Source organism: Platalea leucorodia (genome assembly GCF_965183815.1).
Source record: "Platalea leucorodia genome assembly, chromosome: 3".
NCBI classification, from domain to species: Eukaryota; Metazoa; Chordata; class Aves; order Pelecaniformes; family Threskiornithidae; genus Platalea; species Platalea leucorodia.
The window spans coordinates 37924948-37940792 of record NC_138825.1 but is presented as its reverse complement, the minus strand read 5'-3'; the positions used below and the strand labels follow the sequence as shown (position 1 = coordinate 37940792).

Sequence of the window (15845 nt, the reverse complement as noted above, 5' to 3'; positions counted from 1 at the left end):
AAGGACATGAGTTACAGCTACTAAGTTGGGCGCCCACATGTACAGGAAAACTTTGCTGCTGCTATGTGATGTTCCTCACCTTGCTGGGAAACATCAAATGCTAGATCTGTCATTCATTAACTTTTGAGACATGGTAAATTTGCCACTATAAAACAATATAATGGGAAAAGATCATAGATGACTAAATAATGTTTATGTAGATGTTAACATTAAACAAATAAGGAAATGGATGAAGATTAGGTAAAATTACGACTGCACCAGCACAAATTCAGGCAGTGCCTCAGAACAGGAAGCATAAGGGTTGTCATATCAACAACTGAAGAGGAAGAATCCAAGAAGCAGGACTGTAACCACTATTAAAACTCCAATGAAAGTACAACTAAAGCAATCCTAAAATTAACAACAGGTACCGTGTTTCCTATGCAGAAGACACGCTTCTCCATCAATGCCTCAAAGGTAAAGTGGTGAAAAAAATTATTCAGTTTGAATTGCAATGATTACTTCCAGTAAAACCTTGTACATTCTTTATATGACTTTACAGCAGTAAAGACAAGCTTTATTGTTTTCTTACCTTTGATCAGTAGTCTGTTTTTCATAATTCATCACTAAATGCACGTCATCTTGATTTTCACAACCACTGAAACAATAGAAGTCTCTCTCTCTCTCTTTTCAGAATTGAAGCTCTAGATTGTCTTGTACAGTCACCCTTACTACCAGCAAGTGCCTTGCTAATGCTACATTTTGCTTCTGCTATGACCCATTTCAAAACGTTCAATCAACTAACAAGCCTATATAGTAAGACCTTTTAAACTCCCTGCAGTGTCAACACCTGATTATCCATCCATTACCCACTTATTCCAGTGTTTCTTCATAACACTTTTCAAAAGTTTATTACAGGAACATCCAAGGGCAAAAGCTCTGGTGTGTAATAAGGCGTGATAAGCAGCACATTTCCTTGTTTACGCAGTCTCTGCTCAAGCAGTTCTATGCTTACACAACAACAATTAGCAGGAGTGGCTTCTTCACAGCCCCAATATGCCTGCAGCTCATTAAGACAATTTGCTATTTCACCCTTTTTTCATTTACTCATCTTTACAGCCCAAAAATACCAATAAAGATTTCACTTGCCATTAGAAATGCCATGTACACAGCACCATAATATACCATGATGTACAGTATGTTTTCATGATCACTGGTTTTACTGAGAATATTCCTTCCACTTTCCCATATCTTATCTTAGATAAGAACAATCTCAAACACGCTTCCAATTTGTCTTGCTTCCTGCAGTATTTTGACCCTCTTGTTTCTATGACAAACCTGAAAGCACACTGTAATATTTTTTTTCTTTTTCCTTGAGTAATCACTACTTTGGCGGACTATAATACCTCACGAATCTGCTAGTAATAATGTTCGTTTTCACAGAAATCCTATGGTACTGTTATTTTGCCGTTTCCAACACACAAATCTTGATAAGACAAAACTTGTAATGTGCTTCACTTGACTAACTTCTTGTTTTTCAGCAAATTTTGTGTGTCCTGGTCGACTTTCAGTGGACTAAATCATCCGACCACAACTGTATTTCTGTTTTTTTTTCCCTCTGTATTTTGCCATGTAAAAGTCTGCCATGTAAAAACATCATGGCTGCTGATGTATACTAGCAACTATCAGACATGCTACAGTAAATAGCAATGTATGAACTAGTACCAAACATAGAATATTAAAATTTTAATCAACAGAACTTGTTATTAAGAGACAGATATGCTTCTACAGGTACAAGTATTTGCAGTATTTCATACCTAGATTTGGTTTTGTACTCATTTGATATTAACACTGAAGTTCAAAGTGACCACCAAAAGAGAAGGTTATATCTTTTTTAAGTAACTGGTCTGAATTCAACTATAATATTAATTATTACATACTTTAGTGGGCAGGATATATACATAGGTGTATATCTCCATTTACACAGGGTGGTAAAAGGCATCTCATGCATTGGAAAACACAGTAGTTTATCATGTATTTCAAAACTCCTGCACAGTACAAAAATGTACAAAGTCAGCATAGTCCCACAGAAGATTATTTGTGCTAAGGCACAACTTCCAAGAAAGAATTCATAAGAACCAAAAAAAGAAAACAGAAGTGACAGAATATTTAAACTATTTAAAGGTTCTTACAGGGAAAAGAAGCTTCAAGCTGACAGACAGGTTGATTGGCTATATTGTACCCCAATACACGTTAGCAGTCAAATCAAAAGTAACTCAATGATTTAGCTATTTCTCATCCTTTAGCAGCACATAAATGTAATGCATTTTAGATATTACTGTCAGCATGAACACTTAGGAACACTGTAAAATGTACTTATGAAAATGTCTAGACTTAGCTAATTTATGTTAAGTACTTCGATGGCAATTTGAAGCTTGCTTGTTTCATTATTTTCCATCCGTTTAGTTTGTTTCTCTTATGGGGTCATTCACAAAGCAACATAAAAAAGCAGAAGTGGCAAAAATATATTCAGAGATAGGGTAGTATAATAAATTACTTTACATTCCATTTTAGAAAAAACCCACAATGTTTCCAGGGCTTTTGTAATCTAGAATACTTTTTAAAAAATTAATGGGTGAAAACAATAGAATAGAGCTCCAAAGGCAGGGACTGATACATGAACTGTAGTATTACAGGCACAAATGAGGCAAGACTACGGCAAGGTTCAGGACCTATTGCAAATAAAGGGAGACAAGAAAAATGAAAAAGGCCTCAAAAAGGACAATTCCTCTTTACTGGACTGTCCTGGATCAAAATGTATGTAATTTTCAAACATAATTTTCAAAATGCAAGAACTTAGGGGTTGGTTTTTCCTACTTTCCCAGCCATACTGTCTAAAGAAAAACTGCTGGGGAAGAAGAAGCCAGAAATCCCAGACAGCAGGAGCAGCTACAGAAGGTGCCAAAGCAGAGAGTATAGAGCAAGCAGATTTTGGCAGGACTTCCTCGACCCTGTGCTCCTCAGCTGCTTGTTCTGAATCTCTTTCCCACTGCTCCTTCCTCAATCGTACCCTGCAACAGCAGCATTGCGTGGTTTTCTCCCCAGCACCTAACCTTGCCTTCTTTCCTTGAGGGTTTCATCCCAATTGACTTACCACTTCCTAACCAAACCTAAAAAAAAACAACACAATCATTTAAACCAATATAACATTTTCTATCAGATATTGTTAACTCTGTGCATTACATCCTCCTCTCCAGTAGCCTTATCCAATTAGACAGGAAAGTCTTTGGGGCAGAGAGACTACCTGCTACTCGTGTCTGCACATGAATAAGTACAACAGGACTAACTGCTTGTCACAAGCATAGCAAGTACAGTAAGTAGTGGCAGAAAGCGAAGTATAGCTACACTAATGCTGCTGGGTTTTCCATCAAACTACTAACGGATGGGCAGCACACAGATTTTGTGAATATTACTCTTGACACAGGGAACTTCTGATTCCCAAGGACAAGACGTTTTTTCCTGTTTAAAACACAAAATCCTTGTTACAAATGGGCTGGTAACCAAAGTACTTACCTCCCTTAAAGCAACATAAACCTGAAATCACATGAATATTCTTCTCCTCAGGAGAAGTTGCCAGAATTTTCTGCAGCTGTGACTGCCCTGAAAATCTCATCTCAACTTATATTTTACGGGCTGTTCAATTATTCAGATTTGTCTTAACCCCTTGGCCTCTTTAAGACTAAAAATAATAATAATCTCTTCCCATGAAATCTAAGAAAAATGATTTTTGGATATTCCACATGTACTATTTAAAGCAAGCGTGGCTCTCACTAGGCCTCAGCGGGCCATACAGCCAAGTCTTCATTTTCTGCCCTGCAGTCACATGGCTCAAGACAAGTATTTTGTGTAAAAATCCAGGTGGCCCTGACATTGAAATATTAGCAGCTTTACAAAATGTATAGTGTTGAATTGGGTCTCAATATTTAATATTCAGGATCTTTACATAAAACCTGTTTCTTACTAAGTGAAAAGTAGAAACCGTAACCTATAGGAAAGGTGAAGTTGTTATGTGGAAACTAAACCAGCACGTTCATGATACCTCTCCTGCTCCCAACATTATCCAGAACATTTCATATTGCAGAGTCAAGTTTGACTTAGACTAAAGCCACATTACAGACATGTATTTTCTTTGTAACCAACACATTCAATATTTCTATCATTACCTTCTCCTTTGTTGATAATAACTCTTGGGAGTCTGCGGTCGTGATCAGGGAGACTCTCATAAACTTCTTCCATGAACTGCCCAACCACAAAACCATTAACTGCCTCGGTCCTACTCACTCCCCCCAAGGAAAAAGTACAGGGCTTTTGTGTTTGTTTGTTTTATCCAAGACATACACAAGTTATCTTAAATAAAACCAGAGTTTATTGATAAGTTCAGAAGCAGGAAGAAATACCACAGTAAAGTTAAATAAACACAAGTTCAGCTTAGGCTGAGAAATGTTTCTGGGGCCTATACAGGAAAAAGCCTGTTGTGGCCCAGCATTCAAAGAGCTATTCTATCATACTCTTTCTTGAGCCATTTTCTTTGGCTCAGTTTCCTCCTACTATCAAAATGTGCTACTGCAAGGTCATAAGTTTTATTAATTCCCCATAGAATTTAGTTATTTCATGGTTTAACACAGTCTTTTTAATACGGCTAGTTGAGTTCTCTCAAACTGGACGCAGTAAATAAATGCATGTGAATTCAAATATATTCCTTTTTTTTTTTAGGAGGACTGTCTTTAAGAATAGTTTGTTAAATCTTCAATGCTGTGCAAAATTTTTCATAAAGCAGCACAGAAAATATCAAACTCATAATTTATAAAACTATGGAACACTTACAGTCATCAAAATTTACACACAAGGAACATGGGGCAGACCAGACAGTCTGTCACAACCTTTGAAACCTCTTATGAATTCACACCACACAATGCAAGAACCACTGCAACACATACTACAACTGGTAAGCAACACTTACAAAATGGTTTGGATGTAAATTGGAATCATGAAGGAATGCCATTTAAAAAGGAAAGGCCACTTCTCTTGACAAATCTAGTCAGATAACTATAATATGTCAGATAAACAAGCTTTTTAAAGAATAAAAATAAAAAATTAATTCAATGTTTGAAGAACCAAAGTAACTTTTTAAAGTTATTTCTCTATTCACCTCCCCTCTCTTTGGTTGTCTCTCTCCCACCGCACAACTTCTCTGTCTCTTTCTCTCCATTCCTTCTGTACCATGAGTCTTATGTGACATTTCCAAGAAGCAAACCCTTAAGCCATAGATCTGTGCCAATGAAATGAAAAGAGTGGTCTATTCGTACTACTTTCTTCACACAAAACCCCAATTTATCTATTTTTCTTTCTGCTTTAATGCATCTGCTGAAAGTGTCCAGGTCTGGCCTAAATCAGGTATCTTTGAAACGCCTGTTAGGTCACTGCAAGATGGAGGCAGGGACAAACAGGAAAAAGGTGGAAAAAAACATCACTAAAGGGAATGAGGCAAATAGATTTTGGATTTTTTTCTTTTTGTAATTCAATATTTTAGTCTCGCATACTATTTTGGAAATCTTTTTCATGGCAGATGTTACCTCAGGTTGTTAAATTCAGAGATATTTCCCCAAACAAACCATTTTATAAGCTAGTCAACACACAACATTCATCAGACAGTACGCAGCATTTTCATTACATGGGTCAGTGTTAATAGGATTTAGAGATGCAAAAGAGTTATTCAAGGCCTTCTGGTATAGAAAGATGTTCATTTGCTGAAGTGTCAGTTGGAATGATTTGTTGTACATCAGAAAGATAAGGTCTTCAAAATGTTTAATTCTAATCTTTCAAATGGTCTTTGGATTTGCTCTCAAATGTTGAGGTTTGATGCCTTTTTGATCATGTAAAGTATAGGCAGTGGAAGCCATATGCAGTTCAATAAAAAAAAAAAAAAAAAGGGCAGTAGATCAGTTTCAGAGAGAGACTAATATATCATTCAGGATGATTTTTCTTTAAAAAGTTTCTATTGGCTATTTAAACATAGTTCTAATGATCAAACCCTTAGCAAGAACTCAGATAATTTATGTATAGTGTTTTTATATATACACACATCCATATATATAGGTGTGTATATACATACTTATGCTTGGTATACCCTCGTTCTTTTCCAGTTCTATTCTTTTATTATATTTGCTTCCACTCATATCAAATAGTAGTCAAATACACACCTTCAAGAAGGTAAACTAATTAGACTGTTTAGGTTTCAGTGAGTAAGATAAAGCTATTAAAAAATGAGGTAACAAGTGAACTGAAGATACTTAAATATGCTCACGTTTTCAAGGCTACAAGTGACATTTGCAAGCAGCTTTCATTTCTGTTTCAGTTTGCTGCGGGAAAGCACACATTCCTCTCACTGCAGGTGTTAAGAATTTCAACCATTATACAGTTATTATTTTAGTATCTATTTTTGAGTCCAATCATGCCAAGTGGTACTTATCTTTTGTAATGCAAGTGAGCTGATTGAAGAAACTGAAAACAGATTCCCTTTTAAATTCCATGAAATAAGTGGAAACAGGACTATATCTATCTCAGGTTATCATATTAACATTTCATTTATGGAATCAAAATCTTGCGGGGTGCATTCAAAATCCACATGATGTCTTGAGTGCTAAAGTTTTCAAGAGGATCTGTACATTAGCAAATAAATAGGCAATGTAAGAATACAAGTTTGGCTACAGATGTAGCAGCTAGTAACACATAAAGACTGAGGCTACTTCACCTAATAGTAAGAAGAGAAACTGATTTGGCTTTAAAAGACTTTCAGACAACACTAGTTTGTTCACCACTGTACCAAAAGAAGACAGCAACAGAGGTGGGGCGAGTTCACTGATGTAACTGCAGCCCTCTAAGATATACAAAATTAAGCTGAGAGGTACGAGGGACCAGATGGCAATTTTCTAAAATAACTGGAGCCTAGCAAAATTCAAGTTACTGCTTAAGTATTGTCTGCTGCAAATAAATATTGTCGTCTTAAGTATCTGCACTACTACAGTGACTACTGTGCACTTCTACATATCAAAGTAAACAGCATCAATTTCAGAATAATCACCCCAAACATTCTCACCAGCCTTTCCCATATAAAGGCTCGACTTACTGGTGATATCACAGCACTGAGTGTCCGAACCCCAGCTGTTGAAGTAGGTATAACTGACAACAAGATATAACTGGTATAACAGACAAGTCGTAAAAATCCGTAAAAGATATAGTGAGCTGAGCAGAGGAGGAATAGCCTCCCTACGCACTACGAAGTATACACTTCATACATCCCTGGGGTCAGAGGAAAAATGCCAGGGCTTACCCTTGCAACAATCAAAGGCATTTTGAAAAAAATAAAAAAAAAAAAGGGGGGTGGAGGGGGAAGAGAAGCGTGGGTGTCTGCTGTTGTCAGAAGTACAGTCAGAGGTATTGCTGAAGGAGGCTGAGTAGCAGCAACAAGCACTATACACAGATTCATGGGCTTACACAAAAACCGTGCTAAAAATCAGACTGTGTTGAGAAGTACGTCAGCTCTTCTGTTCTTTTACTGGAATTTCTCTCAGTACCAATTTGTTTTGTTCTCCACCTCTTCCATTTCCCTGAGAAAGTATTGGTTGATTACCAATAAACGATAGTCAAAGCAAACCTTCCGCTCCCTTCTCTCTCCTCCCAAAGAAGTAACCATATGGCAGCATAAAAGCATCAAATACCATCTCTTTAATTTCTTTGGGATCTATCACGAGCGTTCAGTTGTACAGAAGGCAATTTAGCCAATCTGTTTTGTCTGCAAGTTACACTGCTACATGGAGAGATCTTTAAGGAAATTTAAAGCTAATGTGCCTTCTGTTTTCCTGTACCTGAAACGCATCATTGTATCCATTTTCCTTCTGTTTTTCATTGTGCCATTGACCCCCTTGTTGTATGTTATCTTCACCACATTCAGCCACATTCTTTCCAAACTCCTATTGATTTGTCTTCACTGTTTCTCACCCACAAGTTCTCTCTTTATTCAATCCCCGTACTCCATTTCTCACATTCTTCCTTCCATGTAAACGTTTTTCTAAAAATCAGACTTAAAATCTGCAGTCTCAGCTGGGGTCCGCAATGTTATGTGGTTCTTCCAAGATCAAACAAATCAAATGTTCTATGAGCTGTGTTTTCTCACTTTAACAGAGGTACTCCTTGTTAGACCAGATTCATTTCCATGCATTACATTTTGTCCAGCAATCTGCTCTTCAAATGCAACTAAGACATCTTCAGGTTGACCACTAGCCTCAGACTTGCTAGCAGGCATTTGACATCAATGTTCATTAAATGTTTTGAACCACAAAATTTGCCAAACTGTATTGGCTTGAGCAGTTCACGGCTTCTGTGGTAAAAGCAAAGCTTTCTCCTACAAAGAGTGCCGCTATATCTGTACAGCCACAGAGCATCTTCCATCTGCATTTTAGTTTGCAACTGTCCCAATGTCTGGTGTTCCTGGCAAACAACACACATATGTCCTTAAACTTCCCTGGGATTACACTAAGGTTTTGGTTGGTTTCTTGTTCTTCCAGTCTCTCACCGTAACTTTCCTCCTGTACCACTGCCAAACTGCAGGCACTTGTTCACTGCGGTCCTTCCAACTGTACAAGCTTGCGGTGGCCCCAGTCCTCTCCTCGCTTTAAGTGCACGCTAGGAATAACAAGAGGCTGCTAAAAAGAACTGCTCATCTTTTCACCCTCCCAGTAAGCAGCCGAGCACTGGTGAGGTTGCTTCAAAGAGTGTCCCTGCCTCGACTGCGAGCCGGAATTTAGCTGAGCCACCTAAATTTTTCCCAGTTCTGCCAACTGAGTAGAAAAGCATTGAATTAAGTTTTCAAACACTCAGTAAGAATTCCAGTTGGGACCAGGAGCAAGATCCATGTGCCTTAAATCTTAGCCACCTATCAATGCACATGCTCTTCAAAAAGAAGCCGTTCTATACATGTTTAAGTAATGCTGACAATAGATGAGGCAGGTAACAGGTAAGTATAGGCTAATCGAGAACAACATCTCATCTCATTTCTGAATTCCCATCTGCCATAAAGCTGCACTTTGAAATCTCAGAGGCAAGTGATGATGCAGTTGGGAGAAGGTGAACAGTGCCACACGCCACAGAAACAGTGAGGTGTAACATTTTACAGTATCTAGTAGCACAAGATGAAATAGCTGTTAAATAACAGGCAGCCTCTGCCAGGAAGAAAGCCACAGAATACCTCCTGCATGGAAAACTGAAAGAGACGGTCTGAAAGCATACTTGAAACACCCAAAAGAATCACAGGATTGAAAGCTAGTCCTGTACTCAGACTGACCATGGAATTTTAGTAAAATCCCAACTTTTTCCTCTCAGTGAGGGAGATCTTAGCTGACATCCACAAACTTAAAATCACCCATGAAGACCGATGTGACTATGTTGAACAAGATCCCTGGAAAATTCTTCCACTGTAAAACCCTGGAGTGACTTCTCACACATCATGTATCAAAATGCTCCCCTAAGCTTTCCAATACAGCCTGCCACCTTAAGCATCACAAGCGAGATGAAAACAGTTTCTCAAAGTGCGTGGCCTGACCAGCCTTGCAGCTGACAAGCTTGCAGAGCCACAATGGAAGGAACTAATCTTTCTCCATCAGCGAATAGGGTAGACTACAAAGTGTTAAACCTAATACCAGATCTACCCAGAAAGCAAGTAGACAGGAAAGAAATGCAAATGTATCTAAAACTGCTATATCAAAACCACCGTCCAACCATTTCACCCATCAAATAGCTACCTTATAAATATATCCATCTGTTTCAAAACCAAAGTAAACACATCTAAATAAACTTTAAAGTGTAAGAAGAGGAGCTTTATTTACCCGCTTCCCCTGAGATGAAGTGACCCCTTCACCAGAAATCGAACTGAAATTGTTATTGTAATTTATCAAGCTTTCCTTCTTCTTCAAAAACAAAGCTGCTGTACATAAATGGCATGGCTTGTCAACTACGTAGCAGCACAATATATTTTAGCAGCTTGCGGGTTTTTTTTCATACGTTCAAATCTTCCACCTCACAGCACTGAATTTAATTACATAACAATGAACTTCTGCCCTTACGTAACTTGTTGGCCCAAAGTTGCTGCAGCTATCTGCTGGGTATAATGAAATTTTACAAATGTTTTGTAAAAGACAGAATGTGTCATATAACAGTATTAGACCTTAGAAAAAAAAAGGTCTTTAATTTTGCCACATCAGTACAGAAAAGGAAAAAAGAAGGAGAATCTTTGAGGAAAGCTGTGCTTGCTGATGCAGCACAAACTACTGGGAACAGGTACCTCATGTATTGTTCAGACAAAAAATTCTGCATCATTTTCATTATTTTTCATGTTTTACAACCACAATATCTTAAACAAGAACAAACAGATTGTTTTCCTGAAGCCTCTACAGTTAAGTTTCAGATTTAACTTTTTTTTTTTTTTTAAACTCTGCATGGAAAAGAGAATAAAATGGAAAAAAGCCTCTTATGTTTTCAACATTACTTAAAAGCAAAAGTAAGCACAACAAGCTTTTACTCTCCTTGACTGACTTTTCATAGTATTAGAAATATTGAAAGATAGAAATGAATACCTTACATTTCAGTCACATTTACATATGTATATATCTATTAGCAGAAAATCAAAAACCGACAGGAATCAGAATGTAACAAGGGACTGTTTTTCAGATCCAGTCAAAAAAATCCTATATCTCATATAGATTATCATGTCATAGTCAGCACAGACCAGAAGAGCAAAGTCTGTAATTGATACAGTAAAGTTTCCAGCAACACAAATAAACTGTTCATTTGAAACAGTGCTGACCTCTAACCACTTAGTAATTGTATCTCAAAGAGGCTTCATTTGACTTTGTGCTGCCATCCAACTGAAAAAAAAAACAAACTTATGGTGCTTTTAAGCTGTGAATCAAGAGTTAAGTCTATACTTATTGCTTAATGCAATAAAATTAGTTAGAATTGCTCTAATCTCCAACTAGGGAAAAAATCCTGAAATCTTCTCAGTGAACAAAAATTTGGTCTACACCATTAAGTGCATTTATGCAGAAAGATAACAATATCATCTTGATGCTTACCCAATCATTGTGTTTTCTTTAATCTGGCCGTCTGTGCCATTTACCATTGGCTCTTGATTTCTGTTTTCCTTCTCTGAAGCATCACTTGAGAGGCCCAATAAAGCTCGTACTCGTTTTGACTTCACATCCAATATCGTGTCAGTGTAGCCCACTTCTTGTAGATACCTGTAGGAACAGAACTCATGCTAATCTTCCATGCACATCTCACTTACTCAAAACAGTATATGAAAACTTCTCACTAAACTCATCTTCAGCCCCTTAGCTTAGCAAAGTATGGTGCTGTGCTAATGAAACATGCTTATAAATCATCCTGTACCAGCTGCAGAGGGATCGCCTCTTGCAGTACCAGCCTCGACAGTCACTGAATGGAGAGAAGGGGGGGGGGGGAAATCAAAGAGCCTGGCAGTCAGAGGTTATACAATACGTTATTCATTCATTTACTAAAATGGATGGAAAAGCACTTTCAATTAAATATTTACAACTGGCTTATAAAAATCACCACAGTTGCATGTACAACATGGCCATTTTATTCTTCAAGACATGGAAACTACACATGAAGCCTTACAAGAAGTATCAGATATGTTCCTTACATAAGCATTATTAGAAGCCTAGAAAACAGAGGTAATAAAAACAAATTCTGTAGATGTAGCTACTAGTAAGAGTTGTTACTTATAACACTCCAGGTTTGATAAAATCTTTGTCTTGCCTTTTCCTTATTCTGCAATGGGTCTGCAAAATATTAATCTGTCTTGCATATAAGGGTTGGGCAGCAAGAATCCTGGACTAGCTTGTGTGAAAACCTCAAGATCTGAAGTTGGCTCTTTCATCAATATGCCATATTGCCTTTGGGGAAAACAGGGGGAAATAATTACTTAATTTAATTAAAAAAACCAACCAAACAACTAAAAACTGGCCTCTGTCCTTTCCTCTAGAATATGGAGTTAATAGCACTATCTTCTCATGAGCACTGGACTGATTAAATGGTCAATATTCTAGAGGACTCTAAAGAGGGGAAATGCTATTTCACAATAACAGCCGTTACAAATCAAGGACATGCACTTCTCCTGCAAGAACATTCTCCTCCAATTATTTAACAATATCCTCCACATAACCACATTAGGAGAGAAATGCTGATTGTTCGCTATGTAAAAATCAAACAAGTCACCTATGCAAAACAGAGTCCATCAGTATAACACATTCTGTATTCAGTACCGTGTCACTTATTTATGAATTGTGCTGAGAAGGAATTACTTGTCTTCAAAATCACTGATCCAAGTCAAGAGCACTTTATTTACATTTATTCAACATACATGCAAAGATTTGAGCTCTTGCAAAAGAAAAGCATGTACAAGCCATCCAACAGACAAATTTAACTTTTGTATAATTCCTTGGAAAAAGGTCCCTTAATATAAGCTCCAGACTGTCCTTACTATCTCCTTCCCCTCTGTAACACACCAAAAAAAATTAGAAAGCAGAAGTTTTGCTAGCCAATTAGAAGACCTTGGAATCTAACTATCAGCATAAGGGATGAGGCAAATGCATGAAAAAACAGATAGAGACGCTCTGATGAGAGGTCTTTAAGAGATGTCTTCAATTTAAACCAAGGGTTGTAACCAAGGCAAAAAAACCACACATGTGACCAAATATCATGGAAATTAATTAACTCACTATGACCACAATTCAAACACTAATTTAGATTAACAGACATTTGCTTCATTGAGATGAACTGAGAATTAGAAAATTTCTAGTCTAAACTTTAAATATTAGTCTTTTCCGCACCTTGAGCAGGCCAAAATAAAAGTTATCCTTCTCCAACACCAGTTATTTTTATTTTACATAGCTCTTAACAGAATTACTTGTGTGTGTTTCTTAATTGCAAAAGAATTGCAAGGTGTCATGACCCACTGTTTTCCCAAGCAGATTGTTTTATTATACTCGGTGAAAGAAAAGCAAAGGAGTTTAGGTGTTTGTGGTTTGACAAGGCTTCTCATCTGAAGTTCTGCAACATTAAAATTTTTCAAAAACCTAGGACAAGTAGAGCAGAAGCTGAATGAACTTCATCACATATACTAACTTTCCTTGAAAGAAAATCCAACAGAAAAAAAAAAAAATCAAATACCACCATTATCACATTTCATTACCAGATTCTTTCCCTTGCATTCGTTATTTGAGTCCTTTTTTCAACACTTACTGTCTTAGCAGCTGTCGTCCTTGTTTCCATATTAGCTGACTGTTCTGTTGTGGCTGAATCTCTGTCTCATTCCCTTCATCTGGAAAAGATTATTTAATTATGAACATTTTTTTCCTTGTCCTACTTTAAAAAGATGCCCATCCACTTGAAAAGACAAATGTGATTTGTCTTAAAATGATTAGGAATGTTTTAATAACAAAATAAAAGATTCAAAGTGACAATAATCAATCAAGAGAGAAAAAAATGCACATAGCACGTAATTGTAGTACTACGCACACATAAAGATCGTCAGGTATATCCTACTGTATGAGGGCAAGTTCCACTAGTCATCAGTGCCTTCCCTTCTGTCCCACATCCAAAAGCCCCATCTTACCCCTTTTTCTTTAAGGACGCAGACAATCTTGAGTTCCATTTTTGCATTAACCTTCCAATTAATTGCTGCTAATAATTTAAGTTTGAATACCAACATCTTTAACTGCTAACAATATCAAATGCAACTGCAGCATGATATCTATTTACAACTTACCATCCAACCAATTTCCTTAATATTTGACCATTCAACATAAAACCAACAAACCTACTCACATCAACTTTAAATTCATCCATGTTTGCATTAGTTTTGTGGAAGGAAAAAAAAAATACAACAGGGGTTGTTTGTTTATTTTTCAACCCGAAAAACTGTTGAAAAATTTTCACCACGTTTTCCACAGCCATAAATTTGTATCCAAACAGTACTACTTCAGGAAAATCCACCAAAAAAAAAACCAAAAAAAAACAAAAAAAAACCCACCAAAACAAAAAACACACAACACACAAATGTGGCTGTTGTGGTGAGAAACCTATCTGAATGCTGGCAAGCAACAGCTAGACATTTATTCCATATATGGGTTCACACCACATGATGGTGGAGTTTTCTTCCCCTCCTCCAGGACATACATAAGTATATGCTTCCCAAGATAAAAGATCTTGGTTTATTACCTATGAAAGCCTCTACAAAACTTGAAACCCTTGTGGTCCAAACACTGAAGGATGAACAATCTTCTTGTGTAAACAAAAATTAAGAACCAGAAAAACCTGTGGTATAATCCTATGAGTAACCTGATACGTGATGTGGGAAAGCTATTTTCCTTACCGGGAAGTCATTTACCTTTAAACAACTGAATTAACACCACACACAAAAAAACCACCACCCACCCAAAGAAGCGATCAAAGACTAATCAGAATTCACATACAAGGAGAGCCATATGAATGTTACCCATCTCAAATTCACAAATCCATTTAATAGTAACCATAGGAAATAATCAATTGCACAATGATTTTCTGGTGACAACTGAACACAGCTGGACCCAATGTACAACTACCAAAGCCGAGTCTATAAGAATTAAAACATGACTGAGGTAAATCTGCCTGAAAATTCCTTTTGAAAGTAAAAACCCTTCTTCCGAAGGCACTGTTAAGTATATCTACAGGGAAGAATTCTCTTTTGCTTAGTCTCCTCGACACTGATGACCACTAGCAGTAACGGCAGTTTACAGATGAGTGTAAAAAAAAAGGCATCCCTTTATCAGGAGATTGAACTCTTTCTCCTAAACTGTATTACTGAATCCCCAGGAGATCATAAAGAAAACAAACAACAAGGACCCATTTGGAAGAACTACTGGAAATACTTCCACATTTTTTCCTGACTGGGCAAGAAAAACAGGGGCGGGTAGAGGGGAAGTCACAGACATACAAGTAAGTATCTATCAAAAGACAAGTCCAAAGGACCATGATAACAAAGTTTCTAGTTGAACTGTATATCTTTAATCAGTCCAGATTTGATATAGAAGTGTACATTTCTGACAGCTACATATATAGAATGCAATGGGATAAATCAGGATAATGGATTTTTAACAAAGGTAATTCCACTCATGTTGACTTTGCAGAAGTCATGCCCCGACTACGGCTCTGCTGGGCAAGCCGCGCCTTGCACTACATTCCTCAGCTGGAAACTGGAGCAACACGCTATAGCTGCATCCTGAGAAATTACAAAAACCAACGATGTCTAGGATCTTTGTATGATCGGGACAAAGTTTTTTTAGTTGTCCAGATACAGATTGGGGTCTTCCACTTAATAACACCAAATTAAACTATTTCATCAGTTAAGGAAATAACCTTGATAATAATGTGAAATAAAATTTCTCAAAAATTCATTATATCTTGGACAAGAAAAGCCTGGTGTAAAGTTTCATCAGTTGGTGTGGGATTGGATTTTTTTGTTTGTTTTTTTTTTAATGACCGTCTGAATCCAATGAGATAAGAATTACCCATGACAGTAAACCACACCATCCCTTCCACAAACCAACTGACAAAGCTGAGGTCTGCAGACTTTCTATATTCTTCCTTTATGTAAGGTGGTTCTAGTTTTGTTGCTGTAGTAGGATCAGCAGGGGACTGAGATACAAAAATCATCACCTATTACTTCTCCTTTCAAGGGCTTTGACCTATAA

The 15845-nt window shown here is 37.2% G+C and overlaps 1 protein-coding gene across 1 annotated transcript in view; it reads right to left on the bottom strand.

Annotated features, from left to right (window-relative positions):
- The window catches only part of STRN (striatin), a gene marked incomplete at its 5' end in the record, with an annotated part of 75130 nt that overhangs the window by 36322 nt on the left and 22963 nt on the right, over positions 1-15845 (bottom strand). Inside the window, 2 exons of the mRNA XM_082305743.1 lie at positions 11166-11330; positions 13357-13435. Coding sequence (XP_082161869.1) covers positions 11166-11330; positions 13357-13435 — 244 coding nt within the window. The remainder of the gene's footprint in view (positions 1-11165; positions 11331-13356; positions 13436-15845) is intronic.